We start from the raw sequence: 23,258 nt of genomic DNA on the forward strand, positions 1-23,258 counted from the left end.
TCACATGGAGATTCAAGAGACCCTGAACAGCCTAAATAGTTCTGAAGAGTTGACGCTAGCAGGAATGTCTTCAGGGTTGCTGGGAGCCCCTCCATCTGGAGGATTAGCTATATCATAAAGACAGGTCAGTCAAGGAGGACCAGGAAGCTCCCTCAACAGGGAGCTGATCTCCCAGCATCTCCAGTGCCACTTGTGGAGGGAAGAATATTTTCAACAATTGGACAAGGGATGTGACATCCTTACAGACTGGTGAATCAGTTCATCTCACTATGCAGAGCTAATTCAAGGAAGTCTTAGATTTAAACACAGAAGCCCCTAGAACCACAAAGCATGCTGAAGAAAACATCGGGGGCAAAACTCAAATATGTCAAACTGGGTGACCATTTAATATGGATAAATTGGACTTTATAAAAATTAAAGCCGTGGTGGTGCACGCCTGTAGTCCCAGCGCTTGGGAGGCAGAGGCAGGCGATCTCTGTGAGTTCAAGGCCAGACTGGTCTACATAGTTCCAGGACAGCTGGGGCTACAGGGAGACCCTGCTTCAAATTGACAAAAAAAAAAAAAAAAATTAAATGCTCCCCCAGGCGGGGGGGGGCCAACATTTAACCCCAGTACTCAGGAGGCAGAGGCGGGGGGATCTCTGTGAGTTTGAGGCCAGCCTGGGTCTACATAGTTCCAGGACAGCTGGGGCTACAGGGAGACCCTGTCTCAAAAAGACCAAAAAAAACACCCCCAAAACAATTAAATGCTCATAGAATACCATTAACTGGGGGTATAGCTCAGTGGTAGAGTGCTTGCCTAGCATGCACAGGCCCTGGGTTCATCCCCAGCACTGCAGCTTCCCAGTACTGAACCAGATGTGGGAGTACACACCCCCAGTACTGAGCCAGGAATGATGGTACACACCCCTAGTGCTGAGTAGCCAGGTGTGGGGGTATACACTCTCAGTACTGAGCCAGGAATGACGGTACACACTCTCAGTACTGAGCCAGGTGTGGGGGTACACACTTGTAGTTCAGCAACACAAAAAGAAGAAAAGGCCAAGAACATTTGGATTCTTCCCCAAATGTCCATCTTCAGGTGAATGATAAATTCTTAAAACGTAAATAAAACCACTGAGGAACATAGGAACAGGATTAAATATAAAACACGCATGGTTGGGCTGGAGAGATGGCTCAGCACTTAAGAGCACTGGCTGCTCTTGCAGAGGACCCTTGTTCGATTCCCAGCACCCACATGGCGGCTCAAACCGTCCTTAACTCCAGTTCCAGGGGAATGCGAAGCCCTCTTCCAACCTCCACGGCATTGCATGACATGGGTGCACTCACATACATGCAGGCAATACACTCATATACATAAAATAAAAATAATAAAATATTAAAAACACACACGATTAGTAAAAGAAGTTAGACACACAAGCAGGGCCACTTTGTTCCACCTTTGCTCACTCTTCAAGAGACTGCGCTGAGGATTGTGGGGTGTGGGGCACACAGATACTGTCTATCTCTGACCCCCAACCAGCACACTTGAGATTCATGTGCTTCACCTGGTGTGAGCTACCCCTGAATTACAATTTGAACATATGGCACTGTTTCTCCAAGGATGGAATCCCTTCCCACTGGGTACCAAGCTGCAGGTGTTCGTGGTGTTGATTCTGCTGGCTGACCCTAACAGTGCACACTTGTCTCCCACCATCCTGCAGGCTGTGCCAGGTGCACTGCCTCGAGATCATGCAGGAGTTGATGTGAGGGATCCTTTCCATGCTGGTCTGCTGAGGCAGTCACCTGGGTGGTGACAGCAGCCCACCCAGCAGGCCCTCATCCTGCCACTCAATAGCAGCCTATGTGTGCAGAGCCTGTTCTTTTCTGTTTGCACGGTAAGCTTTGCCACCCACAGCTCAAAATAAGTGATCTAATGTGAGTTTCTGTGTTGGATTAAAGTCTTTGCGCTGTGAGCCATAGCTCCTCCTGGGATAACAGCTTTAATTATAACCCGAGGCTTACTGAAGAGTTGTGTTTGTCCAAACTATCACAAGTCCTCAGGTGGCAAGGCCTTGATTCTCTGCTTTTTATTTAAGCTGAGAATGGCCCGCGTTTGTGTCATTTGTCATTTTTGTGTGAAAAACTCCAGACACAAAAGGATGCATAGGAGAAACCAAACATTACTCATACTTGTGAGCTCCCAAACCTAGTATGTGGTAATTTCACCCTCTGCTTTTTACTGATGTATGTGTCTCACAGACAGTATGCTTAGCTTCTTGTTAAACATGTGCTGCCTGTACTTTGCAAGCTGTGTACTTCCTAGCATTACGGTTGAGGTCTGTACAGAAATGTGTTTCTGACCTTGTTCTCCTAGCACTATGATGCTAGGTTTGTGCTTTATCAAATATTTGGAGAGAAGCAGATAAGGTGCTTTCCTCGCGTGTGGGTATAGCAGCAAAATGCACCTCAGAACAGGGGTGAAGAGCCCAAACATGATATCGCCAATGTCCTGACCCCAGCATCCAGCCTGGGGCTGCCCAAGACTGCTGTTGTGGCACCAGCAGGACAGGTAGGCTGTCCCTTGGCCGTCCATGGGGGCTGGCCTGGCCCTGTGCTCCTCTCAGTAAGGCTGAGTAAGTTCCTTTTTCTAGTTGGAGATGCTGCTGACAAGTGGCCATGCCTTCTTCTCCTACCAGGACCCCTCTCCCTGAGACTCCTGTGGGCTAGTGCAGTGCTGAGTCAGGTACCGCAACCTCTTCTCAGAAAGTCCCAGAAATGCAGGTGTATGGGTCCAGGAAAACCAGTCACCTAGCTGAAGTCATGGCCTCCGCTTATCAGGAAGAAGTGTACCAGGCACCAGATGGGCAGGACTCCTCAGAAAAGCAAGGCCAGTGTGGGATGTTCCTAACAGGGCTCAGATGTCTAGCAGGTTCTCCATCCTACCCCTCCTATAACTACCTACATCCCTGGCCAAGAACCCCCCCCCAAAAAAACCCAAAACCCTCAGGAGGCCAAGGGCCTCAAAGACACAGGTTCTGTGTAGAGGACAGATTTGTAATGCCTGTGTGGAACCACAGTGCCTCACTTTTTCAGGTAATGAGCTTGTTCTTCACTTTACAGTTGAACCCACTATCCTGTCACATAGACCTCATGGTAGCAGGGCAGGAGTGGGATTTTCTCCCCCAGGAGACCCATTGGACCCAGCCAGCATGTGGGCAGCATGTCACCAGCACAGCACCTGGGCTTAGTCCCCAACAGTTCTCTGTAGGAGTTGCTCTTTCACACATGAGCATTCACCTCTGGACGTGTTCACACACATGTATACAGAAATACACATGTATGCAGAAATAAACTTGTTTACCTGCTGCATACACTTGTGTACATGCAAACACATGTACTCAGAAATGCATGTTTAACTGCCCAATGCACTCACCTATGGGTATGTACACAGAAGTGCACATGTGTACTCACTGCACACATACACTCACCTGTGAACATGCACACACGTGCCTGTAGAAATGCACATATGCGTGCACACTGCATATATGCTCACACAGGCTTGTATGCATATTATAAGCCTTGCTCAAGCACTGACAGTTACCAAGGCTATGGGGATAGGCTCTCAAGTGACCCGCAGATCATATCTGGGAAGGACATTCCTCTGGGAGCCTGAGCTGATGGGGAGGGGACCTGGTAGCACCTCATCTGTCTCCTGGGTGGGCATAGCCCTAAGCCCTGGTATGGGCTGCATCCAAACAGGTCTCCTGCAAGAGCCCCTGGTAGAGGAAGAAGGGAACACTTGTGGCCAGGAAGGGGTTGGAGCTTAGCCTGCTGGCATACCACAGGGTCCAAGCAGGTGGTGGTGCTGCCCAGCCTGTGCCTGGAACCTGCTTTTTGAACTCTTCACCCACACCTGATAGACTGGAGCAGACAGGCATGTGCAATGTCTCATGTATTCCTCTGCTGGTAGACGGCCCCAAAGGGTATGTCCTGCTTCTACCTTTGAACCTGCTCAGCCGCCCTCTGCTCCCATATTGAGATTGTCTAGAACCATCTCTCAGGCGCTCTGAGGGATAGGAATCCAAAGGGCTTTTGTCAGAAGCCGGGCTCCTTCCCCAGGTGAGAGGGCTCACCCTTGCATGAAGCCTGTGCTGTGAGGTCTTTGTTCTTGATCTTAGGCTCTTCCATTTCCTTGGACAATAAAAAGCTGTGATTGTATCACGGGCGTGGTGGTGCACGCCTTTAATCCCAGCACTTGGGAGGCAGAGGCAGGCGGATCTCTGTGTGTTCAAGGCCAGCCTGGTCTACATAGTGAGTTCCAGGACAGCTGGGGCTACAGGGAGCCACTGTTTCAAAAAAACCAAAAAAAAAATAAAAAAAAAAAGCTGTGTGTGTGGTGCACCGTGTGTGGCTACAGTTAGGTGCACCATGTGGGACTGAAGTGTTTCCTGTTTGTGAGTTTCTCTCAGAAAGGAGGTACTGCAGCCATAAGAGACTGGTGGGATTCAGGATTAGGACACTATTTACCTATGTGGTCCTTAGAACCTTAGAGAATCCCCTACCAAAGTCACTGAGCTCAGCACAACCCTAATTAGAATGTTTAATGTGGGCAGCTTCAGGCAAGCTGCTAAGCAGGCAAAACATGCTGTGATGTGGGTAGTGACACAAACTGACAGCCCAGTACATATAGGGCCACTCCTTGTGCATAGAGCAAGTTGTAGCCCTGAGTGCAAGGGATGTGCCACCCACAGATCCAGGGTGCTAGGGTTGGGGCAGCAGGTGACTAGAGTTCAGGGGGCATGAGGAGATAGGCCCACTGCCTGGGGAGGGGTGGGGCGGGACAAGTCTGCCTGTCCCCAGAAAGGGATATCTCTGGGACTGACTAAGAGAAGGGGCCCTGAGACAGTTCATTCTTAGTATGAATGCAACTTTACCCAGCCCTTTCTGTGTGTGGTGACTTCTAGGAAATTGGATCTGGGTCGTCAGGTCCACTGCAACTCCCTTTTGATATTCTAATTCATAAGAGCTGGCTTGATGTCTAGAATTTGGGGCCAGAGAGACAGCCAACTTTTCTTGTACACCTAACTTCACTGAACTGGGTGTGGGGCCTGAGAAGGTAGCTCAGAAAAGTGCTGGCAGTAGAAATGTAAGGACCCAAGTTCAATCCCCCAACACCCACATAAAAAGCTGTAAATAATGACAACACATTTGTAATTCTAGCACTAGAAAGGCAGAGACAGAGATCTGTGGGGCTTGCTGACCAGGCAGTCTTGCTGAATTGGTGAGCTCCAATTTTAGAGACCTTGTCTTTAAAAATAAGGTAGACAGTAATAAAGACACCTGTTGTCAATCTGGCCTTTGCACCCACCCTCACCCTCCCTCCAACTACCACAGTACCAGCCAGATACTGGAGCCAACCATGTGATGGAGGTGGCAGCTATAGAGAGGTCCCATCCATCTGGCCTATATCCCCCAGGGTCCTACTTGGAGAGCAGGGCCAGCCTGAGGGATCCAAGGCTTCTCAAAGGGCATGGTGGCTATATGATGACTCCTGGTGACCTCTAGTTATGGCGGGCAGTGTGGGAACATAGTGCCAGATCTCCCTCAGATATGATCTAGACTTGGAGTGCTCACCAAGTAGGGTAAGCTTAAGTATACATGTCACTCGTGTGTCCTCAGAGCTGAGAGAGGGCGAGGTGGCTCTGGAGCTGACGACACTTGGCACTTGGCCGACAGCCCTAGCTATTTCTTCTTCCTGGTTTCAGGATGACCATCTGGACTCACCGTGTCCACTTCCTGGAGGAACAGGCCTTGCCTGGCTGGGAGTCCTTTACCATCTGGAATGCGGGCAAGCAGGGGCGTAGGCTGTACCGCAGCCTATCTGCAGCCAGCCGGCGCAAGGTAGGCCCCTCCCCTTCAGTCCTGTTGACCATCCCCATCATGCACCCCACCCCACAGCCATCTGATCTGCTGGCTCATATTCACCCCCAGGTTGTGGCCTTCTGTGACGTGGATGAGAACAAGATCAAGAAGGGCTTCTACTGTCATGAAGACTCTCAGGTGTGTGGCAGGAGTACAGGGCACCTTCCAGGGAAGGGCCATCCACACAAGAGATACACTTGGGCTCTGCCCTGCAGGTGCAGCCCCAGCTCTCCAAGGTCTACAGGACTTCTGAGAGCCTGCCCCTTTGGGGAGAACCTTACATATTCCTGTGGTCTGGGTCTCAAGGTTGACCCACCAGGGTTGGTTTTGCATGTGGCTAGAAGGCGTGCCAGAGATGGGCACATCCATCCATTTTTCCCTGATTGGCTCAAGACCCCCATTTGCACCTGGACACCAGCTACAGTTAGGAGCCCTGGTCAGCATAGGCCCTAGGGGTCCCTTCTGTGTGGTGTCCTAGTGACTTACAACTGGCACCATCTCTCTAGGAAAGGCCCAAGCCACAGGTTCCCATCCTGCACTTCCGAGCCGCCCAGCCGCCCTTCGTCATCTGCGTGAAGCTGGTGAGTGTTGCCTGTGGCTGTGCGGCTCCTGAGTGTCAGGCTCTGTGTATCAGTCTTCCCACCCTCACCATATGACCAAAGCCAGGGACAAGACCTGATCATGAGCACAGGGCCCTGTACCCTTTGGTAAGCCAGATCTTGCCTCGTGGCCATAACTGCACCCTGAGCTGGGTCACCAGCACCCTCTACTCTTGCTGATGGATGAGGTTCTCAGTTGGGATGGGCAGAGGACAGCCCAACTTCCAGTTGCAGCCGTCCATCATAGCTGTTGGGTTACCGAGGGGACAGCAACTGGTGGCCATGCTGGTGGGAGGGTGGACATAGGTGAGACTTCAGCCTCCAAACAGTTTCCAATTAGACCAGGTCTGGGTCCTAGCCCCCGGAAACAGCAAGGCGTGTGTGTGTGTGTTTGTGTGTTTTTTCATGGCCTAGGTCCTAGCCTCCCAGAAACAGAGCTTTACTGTACAAGATGTGCACTGAGTCGTTACTTACTAGCTTTTCCTTAAGAACAACGTCCCAAGCAGGTGAGCAAACTACTCCCCCATGCAGTGCTGCCCAAGCTCAGAAGAGCCACAGACAGCAATGACAGTACACACTGCTCACAGGATGGCCCTGGCTGGCACAATGCCTTCTTGGCATCAGCACAGTAGCTTATGTGGGCATTCCTAACCACACAGCACAGAGTTCATGTGAATGGACACAAACACTGTGTTCTTACGCCTGGGTCCTCTCTTGAGTTCATGCATATGGTTGTGGACTTTTGGCTCTTGTGGGAATGTCAGCACCCTAGCCTTGGGGAGTCATCCGTGCTGCTGTGAGCCCGTTCCTCTGGATTATCCCAGAAGGGACATGCAGGTCAGATGGTGACACCCCAAGGCAGAAGCATGGCAGCTGCACAGCCTCCCCAGCACTCCCCTCACTTTCTTGCCATGGTTGTGGGCATGTCGAGACTACAAAGACCGAGCACCTCTTGTGTGTTGGACATGTGAATGTCCTTTGCCGTGTTTCTCTACTAGAATGTACAGCATTTGATGGCAGAGCTCTCTGCTCCTCTGGGTACTAATCCTCTATGGTTATGTGTCCTGTGAACACATTCCTTTTATAGCTGCCCTTTCTCTCAGGAGTGTGAGACAACAGAAGTGTCCAGTGAATGGTACCGTGTTTAATATACCATCAGCCCTCACCAGGGCAGACTCTGGCCTGCCCTGGCCCAAGCCTGGTATTTCTCTGCAGTTGCGAAAGGGAAAGGAGGAAAAGTGGGAGGGAAAAGGGGGGTGCGCTGGGATGGCCAACAGGTGAGGAGAGTGGACATTTCTGTATCTCCAGGCATTGTTTTTTTTTGCTCAGGTGTTTCTAACCAGAATCTATGGGTCGTGTTGGGACACAGTGGGATCAGAGTCATAGCCTAAGGACATATGACCTGAGGACCAGCCTCTAGCTGGGTTGTTCTTTAGCAGGGGTTGAGTTCTTGGGGCAGACCTCCCAGAATTGTGTCCTGACCCCACTGGAGGTTCAGGATTGGGCCAAGGCCCACACAGAACAAGGTGAATCATTTGGGGACCTGTGAGTGGGTCCTTGACAGAGCCTGCAAAGACAGGGTGCATGAAGTCCACAGACAGTGGAGAAGACATGCTGCCTCAACAGCAGTGTGAGGGTTAGTTCCTTTCTGCAGAAGGCTGGGTGGTAGGGGCCAACAGGACTATGTACCAGCAACACCAGCTACTGCCCTGGCAGGCCACTGATATCCTTTAGGCCCCTTCCCTATCAGTAGAGGTGCAGAAATTCCTAGGTAGCCACCTGACAGGCGACATGGGAACCCCCATGCATGCAGCAGGCTCTGTGCGGGTCTCAGCGAGGAGGCCTAACAGCTGATCTGCTCTTTCCACAGGACCTCACAGGGGGCGAGTTTGAAGACAACCTAAAGTCACTGCACTTGCAGGAGGGCCGGGACTTTATTCACTTCAGCTGAGGTTATCTCCAGGTAGGTCAACACAGCACCACCTGTGGGTTCTGATCCTCCTCACCTGCTCTGCTTCCCTGTCACATGGCTTTCAGTGACTCTGCATCCCGCCTTTTCCCACCACATTTAGCGTGTTCATTTGCAGCCCCTGTTCCCTGCTCCAGTACTCAAGGCCTGTCTTTCAGGCACTACTTCAGATGAATTCCCTGTGGTAACTTTTACCAGCTGTTTTGTCATTTATTTAAAGCAAGAGCTAGGTTTATCAAAGTTCAGGTTCTGTGTTCCGGACATTTTTGTGAAACCAAACTTTTCTCCATTTTCCAAACCATCTGCATTAGCCGCTAGCAAGAAGCAACTTAGGGTTTGTTTGTTCCTTTTTTTTTTTTTTTTTGGCTTATGAGGATACAGTCCATCATAGGGAGGTGTCGGGGGCAGGCGTGGTGGTGGGAGTTCCCAGCTGTGACTCTTCTTCACCCTCCCATGTCTTGGTAGAGCAGAAAGCAGGGAGAGCCAGAAGTATAGCCAGGCTCCAAACCTCAAGCTCTACCCCATGACCCACTTCTAGCTAGGCCACATCTTCTTAAGTGCCCTGACTGGGACAAAAAGTTCAAAGTCTGAGCCTGTGGGGGACGTTCCACATTCAAATTAAAACGTCCTTTGCTTACTACACCTGACACTTCAACTTCAGGACAGTAGGTTGGCCTGGCTCTTCTTGAGTTGCTGGTTTTACTGCCACAGGGTCTTAACTGTGTAGCACAGTCTGGCCTTGAGTTTACCATCCTTCTGTTTCTGCCTCCTGAATGGTGGGTTACAGGTATGTGCCTGGCTCAAATGTTATTTTAGTGCACTCAGGTACATCTGAGGATACAGTCCTGCCATCTTCCCCCTCGTCAAGCCACAGGTATCTCACTCCCCAGCACTGTCTGCCTTTACCCTGCTTCCTAATGTGTTCCATGGACACCTACGACATGAAAGGTTTTGGCTGTCATTTTTACCAGCATGCCTGGTGTGTCTTCTCGCTGCCTGCACCAAATGTGCCACTGGAGAACTTTCCTGATCCCTCTGCCCCCAGACACCTCCCTGCTGAGCCCATCCTCACAGTGCTCAGCTCTGCCCCAATGGCCATGCCGGCCAGCATGGGAAGTTTCTGACTGAACACCTCAGTGGGTGCTGAAGGTGGGTGTTAAGAGACTGCCAGGCAGCCAGAGGGAACAGATGTCTATGGGTGGGATCCCTATGCACTCCTCAGGTCACAAAGTCTCACTGAACAGGAAACTGCTTTACCAGTGTCAATCTGTGGTAAACTGGTCAGTCTCCAAGTCTTAAAGTATGATATTTAGAACCATGCTTTTAAAATTACACTAAGAGTAGTTCATACTGTTTCCCCAGAATTTGCCTGTTCCACCTCAACAGACAAGACAGCAGAGCCGATCCCATGTGTGGCTTCATCAGGTGACTAAAGCCAGGCTCCCACTCAGAAAACCTCAAGTTCAGGAGAGGTGTCTGAAGCGCTTCAAACCGTGGTCTGCTGGCTTAACTCAGTCTCACCAAATGACTCCTGATAAAGGCAGCAGCATGGTGCATTTTCACGCCCAGCTGCATTGGATGCAGGCTGTGGTTTTCAGCTCTGTTCCAGGTATATCAGTGTCCAGCCCCAACCGTAGAGAGACGAGAGGCACCTCTGGGGCCACTGGCGAGCCATGTAAGGCTTATTGAGCACTGCCCAGCAGTTTTGCCCAGGCCTAGGATGCAGCAAGGCCCAGGAGACAGGCATGGGGTTATCACAGCAGGACAAATGGGCACGCAGGCCCTGGGACAAGAGGAGCCCGTCTTTCTTGAAGAGGCCCAGGTGCTTGCACAGGTGTGAGAAAACACAAAGATCCAGGACCAGAGGATCATCCCACAGGGACACTGGATTCTGAGGACTGCTCCTTACTCCTCTGAACTGCTGACCTCACTGGCTTAGCACATGAGAAAGCCGCCACCTACATCCATCCAGCACTTCATACCATGCTTGCCACCAGGGTTTAATAACCATGATGCAACAAGCAAACCATGCCTGGCTTGCAGCATTGGAACTGGCAGGAGGGGAGCCCACACTAACTCTTCCCAGTTTCACTTACACATAAGTTCCAGAAATAGAGGCTGGGTGGTGTGGTACATGATTTAATGGGAAGCATCTGTGTTAAGGAATGGTAGAAGCACGGATAGGAGCACACGGGAGGAAGCGCTGCCCTCTGGCGATGGCCTCCCATCGTCCAGCAGCAGGTGCACCAGCCTTTGTCAGACAGGCTGCTTGTGGTGCCTTAGAGCAGGACATCCCAGCCAGGCAGGCCAAAAGCTTCAGCATGTGCCAGGCTGTGGAGAGATGGCAGTGTCAGGCTGGTCACAACCCCTACCTTCTGGTATGTGTGAGGACTCTGGCACAGAGTCACACTGCCATGTCCCAGCTCTTGGCAGCTTGAGTCACATAGCTCTGTGGGCTCATCACTGTGACGCTACTGTACCTGGGGAGGGAGGGTTGCTAAACTGCTCTCATCCACATATGTGGAAAGTTTTCCTAACAATAAGCTCAGGCATGTAACATTAAGTTCACTCTCCACACAGGAGACTGCCAAGGCTCTATCTGTTGTCACCAGCCCTGGAGGCCATTGCCTAGGTATCTGGTTATGATTCCTGCAAAGGGGGGGGGGACGACCTGAGGAGAAGGACTTGGACATACAGACATAGCACAGCACACATAGGAGGGGAGAGAGAACAAAATCTCTCCCAACATGACAAGAGGCAGAAGATAAGGCTTAAAGTCAGGAAAGTGAAGACAGGGCCATGGGGAAAGAAGGAGGGATCAGCAGGACCATGTCAACCAAACATACCAAAGCCTCAGGATTAGGACAGATGAACTTCAAGCGGGGCCCTCTGCAGCTGGGGGTCAAGGCCAGGGATGGTGTGTGCGGGTGCTCAGCTGCAATGTGTCAAAAAAGAGTGCTGTCCCCAGGGTGATCAGGGACAGAAGGACAGAAATGTATAACAAGTTAAAAGGAGAGGAAGTGGAAGTCCAGATAAGGGAAAAGAAACATTAAACAGGAAGGTCAAATAAGAGACAAAGATGATGAATGTAAACTAAAGCCAGTAATGATACAGAAAATAGGGATGTGTGAAACACTAATTAATAAAGATCTTAAAGTGGAATGTTAGGGCATGACCTAACCATATACTGTTCATATCACTACAGTGGACAGACACCACCAGGGTGTCACCACATTAACCCTGGGCAGAGGTGATGTCGGACCACCTAGTAACAGATCCAGAATTTATCGCCAAGATTAACAAAACTGAAGAGAGAAATTGAGACAAACCCACACCACCACTTAGTAACCGATAGAGTAAGATGTGTGCCAGGCACCTTGGGCTGCTGAGGCATCATTGGCACCATGACCCAGCATGAACATAGGGCTGCAAAGGCAGCTTAAGGCCTGCTCCAGTCTATACAAAGAAAGTTGTGCAAATGGAAAAACAGCCCCTCTTATCAGTATGTCAGAGAACTGAGATCTCCGCCCTGAAGCTGGAAAGAGCACATCAAACAGCCTCAGCTTCCTAGCAAAGGCCGCTGAAGGGCCAAGGTGCAGGCTTCCCAAGTGGCTGATGCACAAGCTTCAGAACGCCAGCCACAGGGACCCATGAGGTTCACCGTGTGAAGATCTGAGAAACACTCAGGCTTCAACAAGGGAGGGAAAAGTCAACACTGTGAGTCATACCAAGACCCTCATTGGGGAGAACTCATTGGAGCCTGGCCTGCTGGAAGAATGCAGCCCTCAGGCCCAGACCAAGGATGGAGACTGACTGGATAAGTAGAACGTTTCTCTATCCCACCGTTACCTGCAGGACTCCGGTATGGAAGTGGGCTTTTGCAAAGATGGGGAGCCTCTGGGGCCTATACCACACAGCAGTCAACAGAGCTCCCAGCCAGAAAAGCAGGCCACACACTGTTGCCCATCACACAGCATGGTGAGTGCCAAGAAAAAGCACAACTGAGAGACAGAATGGGTGCCCAACAGCCTCTGACGCTAGACAGGGAGGGATCCAGTAGGAACTGAAGACACCTGGAAGGGAAGCTGTGGGTGGCAGGGCACAGGGCTGGGTTAGAAGGAAGAACTGGGCAACAGAGTACAAGAATGAGCAGTTCAGCCATGTGGACAGTCGCAAAGCGAAAAACAGGAGCTGACGCAAGAACTGGGCACAGGCACAAAGATGCAGCGTTTCTGCTGCAGGACTGGGAGGGGCAGGAAGCGTCCAAAGGCAGATGAGCCCTTGTGAGGGGCCAAGGCCCAGTTTTAGTCGTGAACCTCAGCTCCCTCCAGCCCCCCAGCCCCTGGCCAGACTGCTGGCTAGTGTGCAAGCCAACACATTGCTTCTGAGAGTTTTAACATCAAGGGTCAAGAAGAGCCAAGACAATCTTGGATGAAACTGGAAGCTAGACGTGGTCAGCACCATGAGCTGTGTGACCCAGGCCCCCTCCATCAGACACTGTTGGTATCTGGAACTATTACAAGACTCCCTACCCTAGGAGGCAGCATTTGAGGTGCTGTAAGACCCTTGACAGGATAATGGTGATAGGTCGGAGTTGCCTGTAGAGCTGGGCTGGCTGGTAGGAAACAGAATGACCTTTCTTGTTCACCATGGCTGGTCCCAGGTGAACTGAATTTCTATGGGAAAAGCCCATGGAGCTTTCAAAAGAAACAGCAGGCTGCCTACCTGCCTGTGTAACCTCCAGATAGACCACAATAGGAAAGAAAAAAAACTGGGGTGTACTTAGTCAAGGTTGGAAACCAGTATATAGAATGCTTGAAGGCCATGTAGACAGACTGACCCACAGAACCCAGAAAGTGCCCGAGGGCATGCAGACCCTAGCTTCCATGCCCCAGGAATACCCTGAGACCTTAACAAGAACTTAAAGAAGTAGCCTGAGCACACACAGCCCCAGACAATAAACACACCAAGTCCAAGGAAGGGGAAGGGGACAAGCCTGAGCATAGGCAGCAGAGAAGGGGCACAAGGGTCCGGGATGGGACAGAGGCCCCAACAAGAGGTACATCTGTGCAGGTAATGTGGGAAGCCGAGCTTTCTCCCCACACAATGGAAGCTTCCATCTTCAAAGATAGGAGCTGGGCCAACAACTGGTAGCCAGTATATAGGATGTGGAACTTGCCCACCCTGGCGGAAGCAGGGCATTCCCAGCAGGTCTGGAGAAGATAAGGGTAGTGCTGAACTGTAGCCAAGGTGAGCTGTCCTTGTCTCTCAGAGCCAGTGTGCTTTAGACCAGATCACAGAACAACAGGCAGCACAGGTACCATGTGTCCAAACGATGTTGGAGGCATTACCTTGAGAACCGGCTGGGGTCTGGGCACGCCGAGGAGGTCACACAGGCGATCCCGCTGCCCTCTTACAACTGGGAGCTCTGTGTCCCTGAAGAAGAGAGAGGATTAGCCTCCTGCCCCACGCCCCATGGTGCAGACCACAATCAGATCCAGGATCAGACAAAAGCCCTAACCCCCAGAGCAAGCACCAGGAGAACCCCGGCTCGGGCACAGAGGGCTTGTTCATAGGACTAAGGCACACCCATCCTAGTGACAAGTAGAAGAGGCTGCCTCAGGCCCCAGGTCTTCTGAAGCTAAGAATTCAGCTGCTGCTAAAGAATCAGTGCTGTTCTCACTGTTCAGCATATTTTATATATAATGAGATGAAGTTAAAATAGGTCCTCCACAGGCTGGAGAGATGGCTCAGCAGAGCAGTTCAGTTCCCAGTACTGTGCTGGAAGGCTCACAACCACCTGAAACTCCAGCTCCGGGGCATCAACACTGTCTTCTAGCCTCCATAAGCATAGGCAACTACACTCATGTGCACATATCCCCCACCACCAAACACAATTAAGAATAAAAAATAGCTCCTCCTCTCCCTGATGTCCTTATTCAAGCTTAATGGCTCAGAAAGTAGGAAACGGGCTACAGGATGTCCTCCGTGCTGAGGTTTGACCACTGCCACCTCAGAAGGCATTAACTTGACTCTCACTGAGAGCAAAGATGTCTGGCCCTCAGGCCAGGAGGCGCTGAAGTGCCCTTTGACCTTCTGGGCCCCCACAGCTCTCATCCAGACAGGGAAACCATATCCTGGCATAATCCCCAGGGATCACTGTTCTGAGGGACACATATGAACATGCTCTCACTTGCAGCCTAGCTAACCCTAGCAGACCTGTCAGCATTTGGGGACAGTGTCCACAGGTAAGAGCAGTACAATGGCCCACCTGGCTGTGCCGCTCAGCTATTTAAGTGCAGCTGAACATAGGCATATATGGAAACATGCATGTAACTACAGCTGTGTACATGTGTGTACAGTGACTGGATCACAGGTCACCTTAGGCTGTTGCTACTGTGACCATAACTGCTTCAAAGCCCAGCCCATGACACCTGTGAGCCAGGCCTGCAGGTTGCACCTTTCTCCTCCCCATGCCGTCTCCTCTGTACCTCTGACTTGGAAACATGTCCCCAAAGCTACAAAAACAGGAAAAGTCACAGGGCCCTCGCAGCAGGAAAACGAGGGTAGCCGCTGCTGTAGCCAGCTGACCCCTACCCAGTGGCCCCCTGATGGCTCTATATCTAGTTGTAGAGAAAAACACCAGCTTCTGATAAGAAGGGGTACTCTACCCACCTCACAAGAAACTACTTGGAAAAAGTGTTACACAGCCGACATTTTCTCATTTGAAACTCCTAAGAAGCACCTGTCCCAGCCCTGTGTAAGGCCCTGAGCCCAGCTGTCAAAGGTTAGAAATGTCTCCCCTCTTTCCATAAGAAGCTACAGGGGATGGGAAGGGGCAGCACCAGGTGCAGGCAGGCCCCACCCACCAGGCTGTGTCACTGAGCACAGACATGACCTCATCCAGTACGTCGGCATCCGCCACGTCGCTGTAGGTGAGCACCATCTCGTACACTTGGCTTGCTGCGGTCTTCCGGATCTGGGACAAAAGCAGCATGTGAGGAGAAGGACTCCCCCCTGAAACCAAGGAGTCTAGGGAAGCTCCCTAAAAGGGAACCAATGTGGCCCCCCTAATAAAGTCCTAACACCAAGGATATACAGCTGACAGGAAGCAGCACAGCTTCTGTTGCAGGGCTCAATGGGGACACCCACCAGAGGGGCCATCTTGCCTGCTTGCTTTTCTAGCCGTGTCCCGTGACAGACTGCTTCTGTGAGATCTTTGCACCCTAGTAGTGTGCACTGCTCACAAAGGCTGAGCTGTGGGTCATCCCACTTTACCTCAAAAAACACTGTACTATGTGCCGTTCACCCTTTTGGGAAACCTTTGGAGCATTTAAAGAGTTCTTTAATCAAAGGGGAAATTCTAGGCAGTCTAACCCTGGGCTGGGTCTGATGAGGGCAATGCCCCAAAGACAGGGTCTCTTCAGTTAGATGTTCATGTTCTAGGCCTGGGCTGTAGCACCCCACCCTTGGCAACACTTCCCATGCCAACCCTGCCCAGTGCCAGTGCCCACATTCCTTCCGTACGAACAGCAGCCAGCTGACTGTCAGGATCCCAGGACTGCCCCACACCTGGAACCCATTTCCACAGGCACCTCATCTCACCCTGCCTCTACTTCAAATTCACACCAGCAGACACTCATCTTTAAAGGTCACATGCAAGCACAGACCTGGGTCTCAGGCAGAAGGTCTAGAGGTGTGGCAGATACTCACCACAGGGAATGGGTGGCCAAGGAGGAGGAACAGCTGCAGAAGAACCTTCTTTCTCACATCACCATGGAATTGCACCATGCCACAGAGCCTATAGGAGATCCACAAGTGACGTGGAGCTGCGCCACGCCTGTGTTACCGAAGGACCCCACAGCTGTCCTAAAGACCCAAGACACATGGGAGACCCTAGAAAGAGCACAGCACAGGTCCTGTGCTAGTGTGTGCACATGCCTATATATACACCTGTGTATTATGTACTAGTGCATATGTACTTAAGCATATATGACCAGATCTCTACACTAGCATGTGTACACAATTGTACATTCATGATACATACTAGCATGTGTGCATAACTGTGTACTATGCACTATTCATGACCAGATCTCTACTAGCATGTGCATGCCTGTGAACCCAGATCCTCACACTAGTGTATGTGTATGCACATATCTATATCTATGACGACCTTTGGCCCTTAGGTATCTATAGGGCTATTATGGTGCCAGAGCAAGTGATGGATGTAGCTTGTTGTGGTTGATGCTCTCCAAGTGCCACTGCAGCCCAACATCACAGGAGTCTGACCTTTCCTTACCATTGCATTAGATGGACACTTAAACAAGATTTTAAACATCATTATGACTAAATTAGATCTCCCACCAGGAACCACCAAGTTCCTGCTGTTGCTGTCCAGGGCTGGGAGCACTTAAAACTCACACTGCAATACTTGACTGAAGTTTCTGGATATCTTTGGATTTCTTGATTTCTTCCTTACAAAGCGCAAGCAACTTCACACAAAAGGGGTGGCTGGGAGGAAAACACATTATTTAAAGTGGAGCTTTCACAGGAACAAAGAATGCCACGACACATCCAATGACTCTTTTGGCGCCAAGTGACTTAAGAGCCAGCTTTTTCAAGGGTGCTGGGCCATGTGACAACCAGTTTCTTTCCAACAAGCACCAACAGATAGCAGATATACTTGTTACCCACAAGACATCTATTGCCTACATCATCCATGGTGTTCAACACATGGGCGGGCAGGGCCTGGCACTGCATGATGTGACCACTCCCAGGTGACCCACCTCAACAAAAGAGAGCCCATTCAGCCAGTGCTGTTGCAGAGTGAGTGCATGTGATGGCCCAGGCCACACTGGAGGGCATTGAGTCCTAACCAGCTCCTCAGATGCGTACCAGCATTTAGCATACCTCTAAAAGTACTTGTTGGGGACATACTGCTAAGGACTGTCATTATCATGGTCCCCAGCCTGCATGAGACCTCACTACAGCCTCTGTTCGCCTCCCTCTGGGACGCTTGCCTGATTCCACTGCTCTTCTAGACTTGACCCACCCCAACCACAGGCATTCTATGGTCTTCTGGGACAGGTCTACATCCAACTCTTAGGTCCTCAGCAACCCAGTGGGTTCACACACCAGGGTCCTTGGAGGACTCCCACTGGACTCAGCCAAGAGGCACGAGCCCTCCTGTGGATGGGGTCTAATGTACATCTCAATCCTGTATCTCTGGGTGGGGCACCATGGCTTCCAAGCCACTCTGGCCATTCTTAGGTTTCTATTGTAGGAAGTCACACAGGGCGAGAAGCTTTCAGCTGCTGTGGCTCCCTCCCTCTACTCAGACACATCTGTTGTGAGCAGTGCTAAGTCATGGAAGCCTGCCTCTGGAGCAGCCACTGCCCACCTATTCCTGCTGGCCGTGCTTGGCCCTCACTTGATGGACAGCCAGGGCTCCCACCCACTACCCAGATCCCAGCATCCATTCTCAACATGATGACAGCCTAATGCCCATGTACAAGTTGCCACTGCTGCCACGTTCCAAGGAGATGCACCTAGAAGCTCAGGCTGCCTAGGATCCAGGGACCCACCAGCCAATCAGGATATAAGAAGGCTGCTGTTCTGAGCCAAAAGCCTGGTCTTCATTCCAACTCCAGCCAACACCCAGAAGTACTTCCTGAGAGAGGAGAGGCAGAGACATGGCCCTGCAGCCAACTCTAGACAGTCAAGAAAATCTAGTGCCTGAGAAAGACAAACCCAAATCCTGACGGCTGAACAGTGGTTGTCCTTGGGCAGGTCCACACACAGTACCCAGACAGACCTGGCGTGTGGACATTAAGACAGAGCCCTGTGCCCCAGACTGGACACACCCCAAACAGTCAGAACCACAGCAAGAGCTCCTCATGGAGACGAGAGTAGGGGGATAGACAGTAGGAAGTAGCAGCAGCACTTGTGACAGCACCAACAGCATGAAACTCTACCCTGAAAATGTTCATGAAAACAAAACAAAACAAAACACCATAAGTCAACACTAGTTTAGAAATGTCTTAAGGGAATCTAGACTGCACAGAAGGAAGACAGGGTGATGACAACAGAAATCCTGGCAGGAGAAAGCCTCTGAGGAGGGCGGCAGTTGCTAGACTTACAGGAGGCAGCAGAAGCAAGTGAAACGATGTCTTTTAGACTCTAGATAACTGCCCTGGAGCCCAGGTCTTCTGAAAGAAAGCTTTCAGGTGAAGCAAACGACACCACCAGCAGACCTCTCGGGGGGTGGGGGTGTGGAAGGAGGGCTGTTCCCTAGGTGGAGGGAGATGACGGGTGGCCCCAAGATGCAGTAGTGAGACAAAGTAGCAGAAATATGGTTAATTCAAAATAGCACTAACTACAGAAAGCACAGTGAATGTAATAGTCTTGGGAGGGAGAAGAGTTAAACATGCTCTGCCATCCTTGGCAGTGTCCAAGAGGAAGGACAAAATACCAGAAAGTAGGTTTTGATAAGTTGTGGGTATCCAGTTTAATTTTCAAGGTAGCCTAAGAGCACAGAAAAGAGTGAAAAGTCCCAACAAATACATGAGGGAGATGGAATGAGAAAGAAAATTCTATGGACTGGAGAGAGAAGAGCAGAAAACGAACAGCAAGAGATAATAAATAAAACATTTTAAAAAGGTGTTTTTATTTTCTGTGTGTGAGTATACTGCCTGCCTGTATGTAACTACACCCGTGTTGTGCAATGCCCGCAGAGGTCAGAAGAAGGCTTTGGCTCTCCTGGAACTGGAGTCTTAGACCGTTCTTAGCTGCCATGTGGGTCCTGGGAATCAAAACTGAGTCCTCTGCAAGAGCAGCCAGTTCTCTCAATCACTGAGCCCATCTCTCCAGCCCCAAGATAACATCTTAGATGGAGAACTTCAAACCAAGAAGATAATGGAATGGGTTTATGGATTCAGCTAAAAGATCAGACGGGATTTTCACAGAACTGTATATGCTGCTAGTAACAGACATACAAAAGGCAAATATACAAAAAACCTATAATCCAAAGTAAAACACAAGCCAAAGCATAGCGTGGGCAAAGCACCTTCCAAGATGTAGAGTCATTTGATAAGACTGTGCCCTCAGTTTCTATGTACCAAAATTTCAACTTAAAAATTCATGAAGCAAAAGCTAATACAAAAAATAAAGAAAAAGTCATATCACAACAGGGGACATTTTTCCTATTATTTTGAAATTTTTCAACCCAAGAAAAATGCATGCCAAATCCTTAGAACATTTAGCAAGACGAATCAAGCAGTATGGGAAAAGATCTCAGCCAGGTTATGCATCTGTGAGCATTCAAGTTGTTCCAACAGCAGGTATAAGAAAATCAGTACTTCACACTGACAACGGGAAGTCCTGTCATGTTAGATTAAAAGCTATCCAAGGCATCCAGCAAAGACAGAGATCTAAGTTCCCTGCCAAGCAGTTAAAAACCAAGCAAAATTCCCAACACCACAGGCTCCAAGGGAAGCAAACTGGTCTCACCCCAGCCAGGCTGTGTGGTGTATGTCAGATCTCAAGGCAGAGCACTGAGACAAGGAAGGAGACTCCTAGCCTTGAGGGTTCGCCTGAGTACTGATCAGCATGCAAACACCAAGGCAGGGAGGAAGGGGCAACACCAGGAAAGATGAGAGAACTGGGCAAAAATTCCCCATACTGGGGCAGAAAACAGAAACTGAATAGTGAACTGAGACTCAGAGGTGGGAGAAGATGAACTGAGACCCAGATACTCTGATAGTTTAAAAGCAAAATCCCCAAATGGGTTGTTTCCAAGTAACTAAACTACGTGGCAGTAGATATCTGCTCAGGAATCTTCAGGGAATTCAAAGCTATCCAGACCAACAAGGCAGAATTCAAGGCATTCGAAGAAGAAAATGAAAACACAATCCCAGGATGAGATACTCACTCAGGAAGCCAACCCGGTACCTAGACAGTAGAGAGCTCAGAGAAAGATGTTGTGTGGTGATGCTGTCAATTCCTCTGGGTAAGAGGCTGAGGAACCAGGAACCACACACAGCAGGAAGCAGCCGACTCATGCCCAAGGCGGACACGGGCATGCTCCCAAGCCCCACAACATGCATAGCCCATTTCCACCTGCCATTCAGTCTTTATTATACCTCAGGCTCCAGCAGCATCCAGCATGGCTCTGCCCACCAGCCCTGGTAGGTGGACACTTCACCTGCCAGAGTCTATCTCCCACCTGAACATCAGCACCCTATCTCACCCTACCCCATCCAATGCCTCTGTAGTACTTGTGGTGTGTCATCTCCTGATCTGATCTAAATTACCAGCTGGCCAGATATGGTGGCTAGGCTTGTAATTCCAGCACATAGGAGGCTAAACAGGTAGGATTGTGAGTCTGAAGCCAGCCCGGGCAGCACAGTGAAACCCCTATGTCAATAAATAAATAAAATGTGGGCAACTCGGGCTTCACCAGACAGGAAGCACTAATAAGCAAGCAGATGCTTACTTCTCCTCGGTGGTGAAGATGTCGAAGCACCCATTGGCCAGAATCTGGTCCAGAGTCTTCAGCAGTGACACAGATACCCTGAGAAAGGAGAGAAGTGAGCATGAGACCCACATCAAGCACTGAGAGCTAGGTGCCACCCAGGTGAGGGACGGGCAGATGCTGCTGGCAAGTAGAAAACCCTTTGTGCCATGATGGCTTCCTCTTAGATGGGGTGAGAACCAAGACTGATCCGTCAAATCCCTAGACAGAGACAAACCAGTGTTACAGTCCTTACAAGAATGCCAAATGACCCTGGGAAGGAAGAACAAAACTGGCACGAACATGGCTTCCCTCAGGAGTTACCATAGTGACGGTCAGAAAAGGGTTCCTGCTGCAGAGTTGTGCAGATGGCACGATGGGGACCAGCATTCACCTGCACACTCGAAGGTTTTGACAAGGTGTAAAGCCAGTGCAGCAGCCAGAGTCCAGAAGACAGTGCTAGACAACTGGGCGTGTGCAGAACTAAAATGGGCATGTGCCATGTGCTGTCCGCCACAAAACTAACTCTAGGTGGACTGACCACAGGGCTGAAGATGGGACCTCGTACTGAGTCTTTTGCAAGAAAGTATCAGAGGAACTTTGAGACCTCCAATTAGGCAACATTTTGTCACCTACAAACCAGAGGCACAGGAGCACTCTGAAACACAGGGCTGGTGAGAGCTGGGTCCTTCAAACCACAGATCTGACAAGGCCTTGCCCAATACAATGAAGACGTCACTGAACCAGAAGCTACAAGAAGAATCCTGAGCACCCAGCAGAACGGCCACCCAAGCTAGTAAGAACATGGAGCAGGTGGATCTCCTGCTGCCATCGAGGGAGTAGAAACAGCACAGCTGCTCAGTGAGACCTCCAGCAGCTTTCCAGAAGTCAACACTCCGCTCACTGCTGTCCCGGCTGTCCACTACTTGCTGTTTACCCAAGGAAAGGGCATGTATGTCCACAGAGACTCATCCCTAGTGCCCACTGCAAGGTGTCTGAGGCCTGGAACGTAAGGTGCCCAGACAAATGAGTCAGTTCCTGTCCACAGCAGACCCCAATTGGGCAACAAGAAAGATTAGACAGAGGTGACTACGCTGACCCACTACTATATTAAATGAAATTCTACAAAATGCCAGCTCAGCTTTGGTGATAGGAGATCAGTGGTCAGGAGAATGGACAGTGGGGAGTGCTCTGAGGGACAGGAAGAAACCTTGGTGGCCAGAGAGGGGTTCGCAGTACACAAGCCCCAACCAGGCTGCACACTTGGTGTGGGAATTTCCCTCTCTTAGACCCCAACAGCGTCGTTACAAAGAGACAAGAAAGGGTGGGGGTTCTTCCCACAGACCAAAGCCTCAATCGACTTCACCTGGCTGCTTACGGCATCCCCACATTCCCTGCCCAGATGTGGACAAGGAGAAGGACGAGAGGACATGAGCAGGTTCTGGGAGCCATCAGGGCCTGACGGTAAGCCGTGGGCTTGCCATGGCCTGCTCCTCACCCAGTACTGGGACATATGTGAGCCAGGGAGACCCGGGCTCTGTGGAAATAAGATCGGGGCATGGGTGCCATGCACAAGCCCCCAGCCTTGAAATACCACTCACCTGTCATTCAGGAGGTTGTCCTCAAAGACCTGCAGGAGGGTCCCACTGAAGCTCTCCAGGGCCTGAGCATCCTTCTGAATCCCCTTCATGTACTCAAAGAGGCTCTGTGTAGAATGCCTGACCTGCAACCCAGGAAGAGGTCTTGTGAGTCAGCATGGCCAGCTTCTCCCTTGCTTCCCTAGGGACACTACAGTGACAGTAAGTGACTGCTGCCAAATGGAAATAACTATGAGGTGCTGGGCTGGGGCAACAGTGGACTCGTGTGCTCTGCACATCTGGGATAGAACCCTCTCGATGGTGGTAGTGCAGCCTGAGCCAGCGTACCATCCCATTTTCACTAGGACACAGCAACTATGAGGCTGTCCCACACTATGGGACACTGGCATTGCAAGTTCCACAGTGCAACCCCGAACCCAGACAAGCCCAGACCACTGTGTGCAGGGATCAGATAGACAGGCCCTGAAGGCTGGAGCCTGGGAGCAAGGTAGTGGGGGGCCCAAGCAGAAGACTGTCCCTCTGTGCAGAGAAGACAGAACTCCAAGGGCACAAGGTCCTGGTCTAGCTCAGTCTAACATCACTAAAAAGGGGAGAAGCAGGGGCACAAAGGGGATCACAGCAAGCCCAGATGCTATTGTGGGGACTAGGCTGGGTGGCTATAGCACCATGAGCACGTG

At 50.7% G+C, this 23,258-nt stretch overlaps 2 protein-coding genes across 10 annotated transcripts in view; one reads left to right on the forward strand and one right to left on the reverse strand.

The window, feature by feature from the left end:
• B3gntl1 (UDP-GlcNAc:betaGal beta-1,3-N-acetylglucosaminyltransferase like 1) overlaps window positions 1–10,447 on the forward strand; it is an 88,372-nt gene extending 77,925 nt beyond the window's left edge. For 8 of the 9 annotated variants that reach the window (XM_008839649.3, XM_029566735.1, XM_017799782.2 and 5 more), the window contains 5 exons: window positions 5,748–5,883; window positions 5,974–6,042; window positions 6,411–6,485; window positions 8,374–8,466; window positions 9,835–10,447. In XM_008839649.3, coding sequence (XP_008837871.1) covers window positions 5,748–5,883; window positions 5,974–6,042; window positions 6,411–6,485; window positions 8,374–8,454 — 361 coding nt within the window. In that variant the 3' untranslated portion in view covers window positions 8,455–8,466; window positions 9,835–10,447. The remainder of the gene's footprint in view (window positions 1–5,747; window positions 5,884–5,973; window positions 6,043–6,410; window positions 6,486–8,373; window positions 8,467–9,834) is intronic. The other variant, XM_017799783.2, reaches the window with a different exon arrangement.
• Window positions 10,448–10,597: 150 nt separating this feature from the next.
• The window catches only part of Tbcd (tubulin folding cofactor D), a 191,184-nt gene continuing 178,523 nt past the window's right edge, over window positions 10,598–23,258 (reverse strand). The window contains exons 33-39 of the mRNA XM_008839647.3: window positions 22,585–22,706; window positions 20,966–21,043; window positions 16,894–16,983; window positions 16,186–16,273; window positions 15,342–15,451; window positions 13,824–13,908; window positions 10,598–10,803 (exon numbers count right to left, since the gene is read on the reverse strand). Of these exons, the coding sequence (XP_008837869.1) occupies window positions 10,789–10,803; window positions 13,824–13,908; window positions 15,342–15,451; window positions 16,186–16,273; window positions 16,894–16,983; window positions 20,966–21,043; window positions 22,585–22,706 (588 nt within the window). The 3' untranslated portion in view covers window positions 10,598–10,788. The remainder of the gene's footprint in view (window positions 10,804–13,823; window positions 13,909–15,341; window positions 15,452–16,185; window positions 16,274–16,893; window positions 16,984–20,965; window positions 21,044–22,584; window positions 22,707–23,258) is intronic.

The sequence above is a fragment of the Nannospalax galili genome, unplaced genomic scaffold (assembly GCF_000622305.1).
Source record: "Nannospalax galili isolate Female #2095 unplaced genomic scaffold, S.galili_v1.0 scaffold679, whole genome shotgun sequence".
Lineage (NCBI taxonomy): Eukaryota > Metazoa > Chordata > Mammalia > Rodentia > Spalacidae > Nannospalax > Nannospalax galili.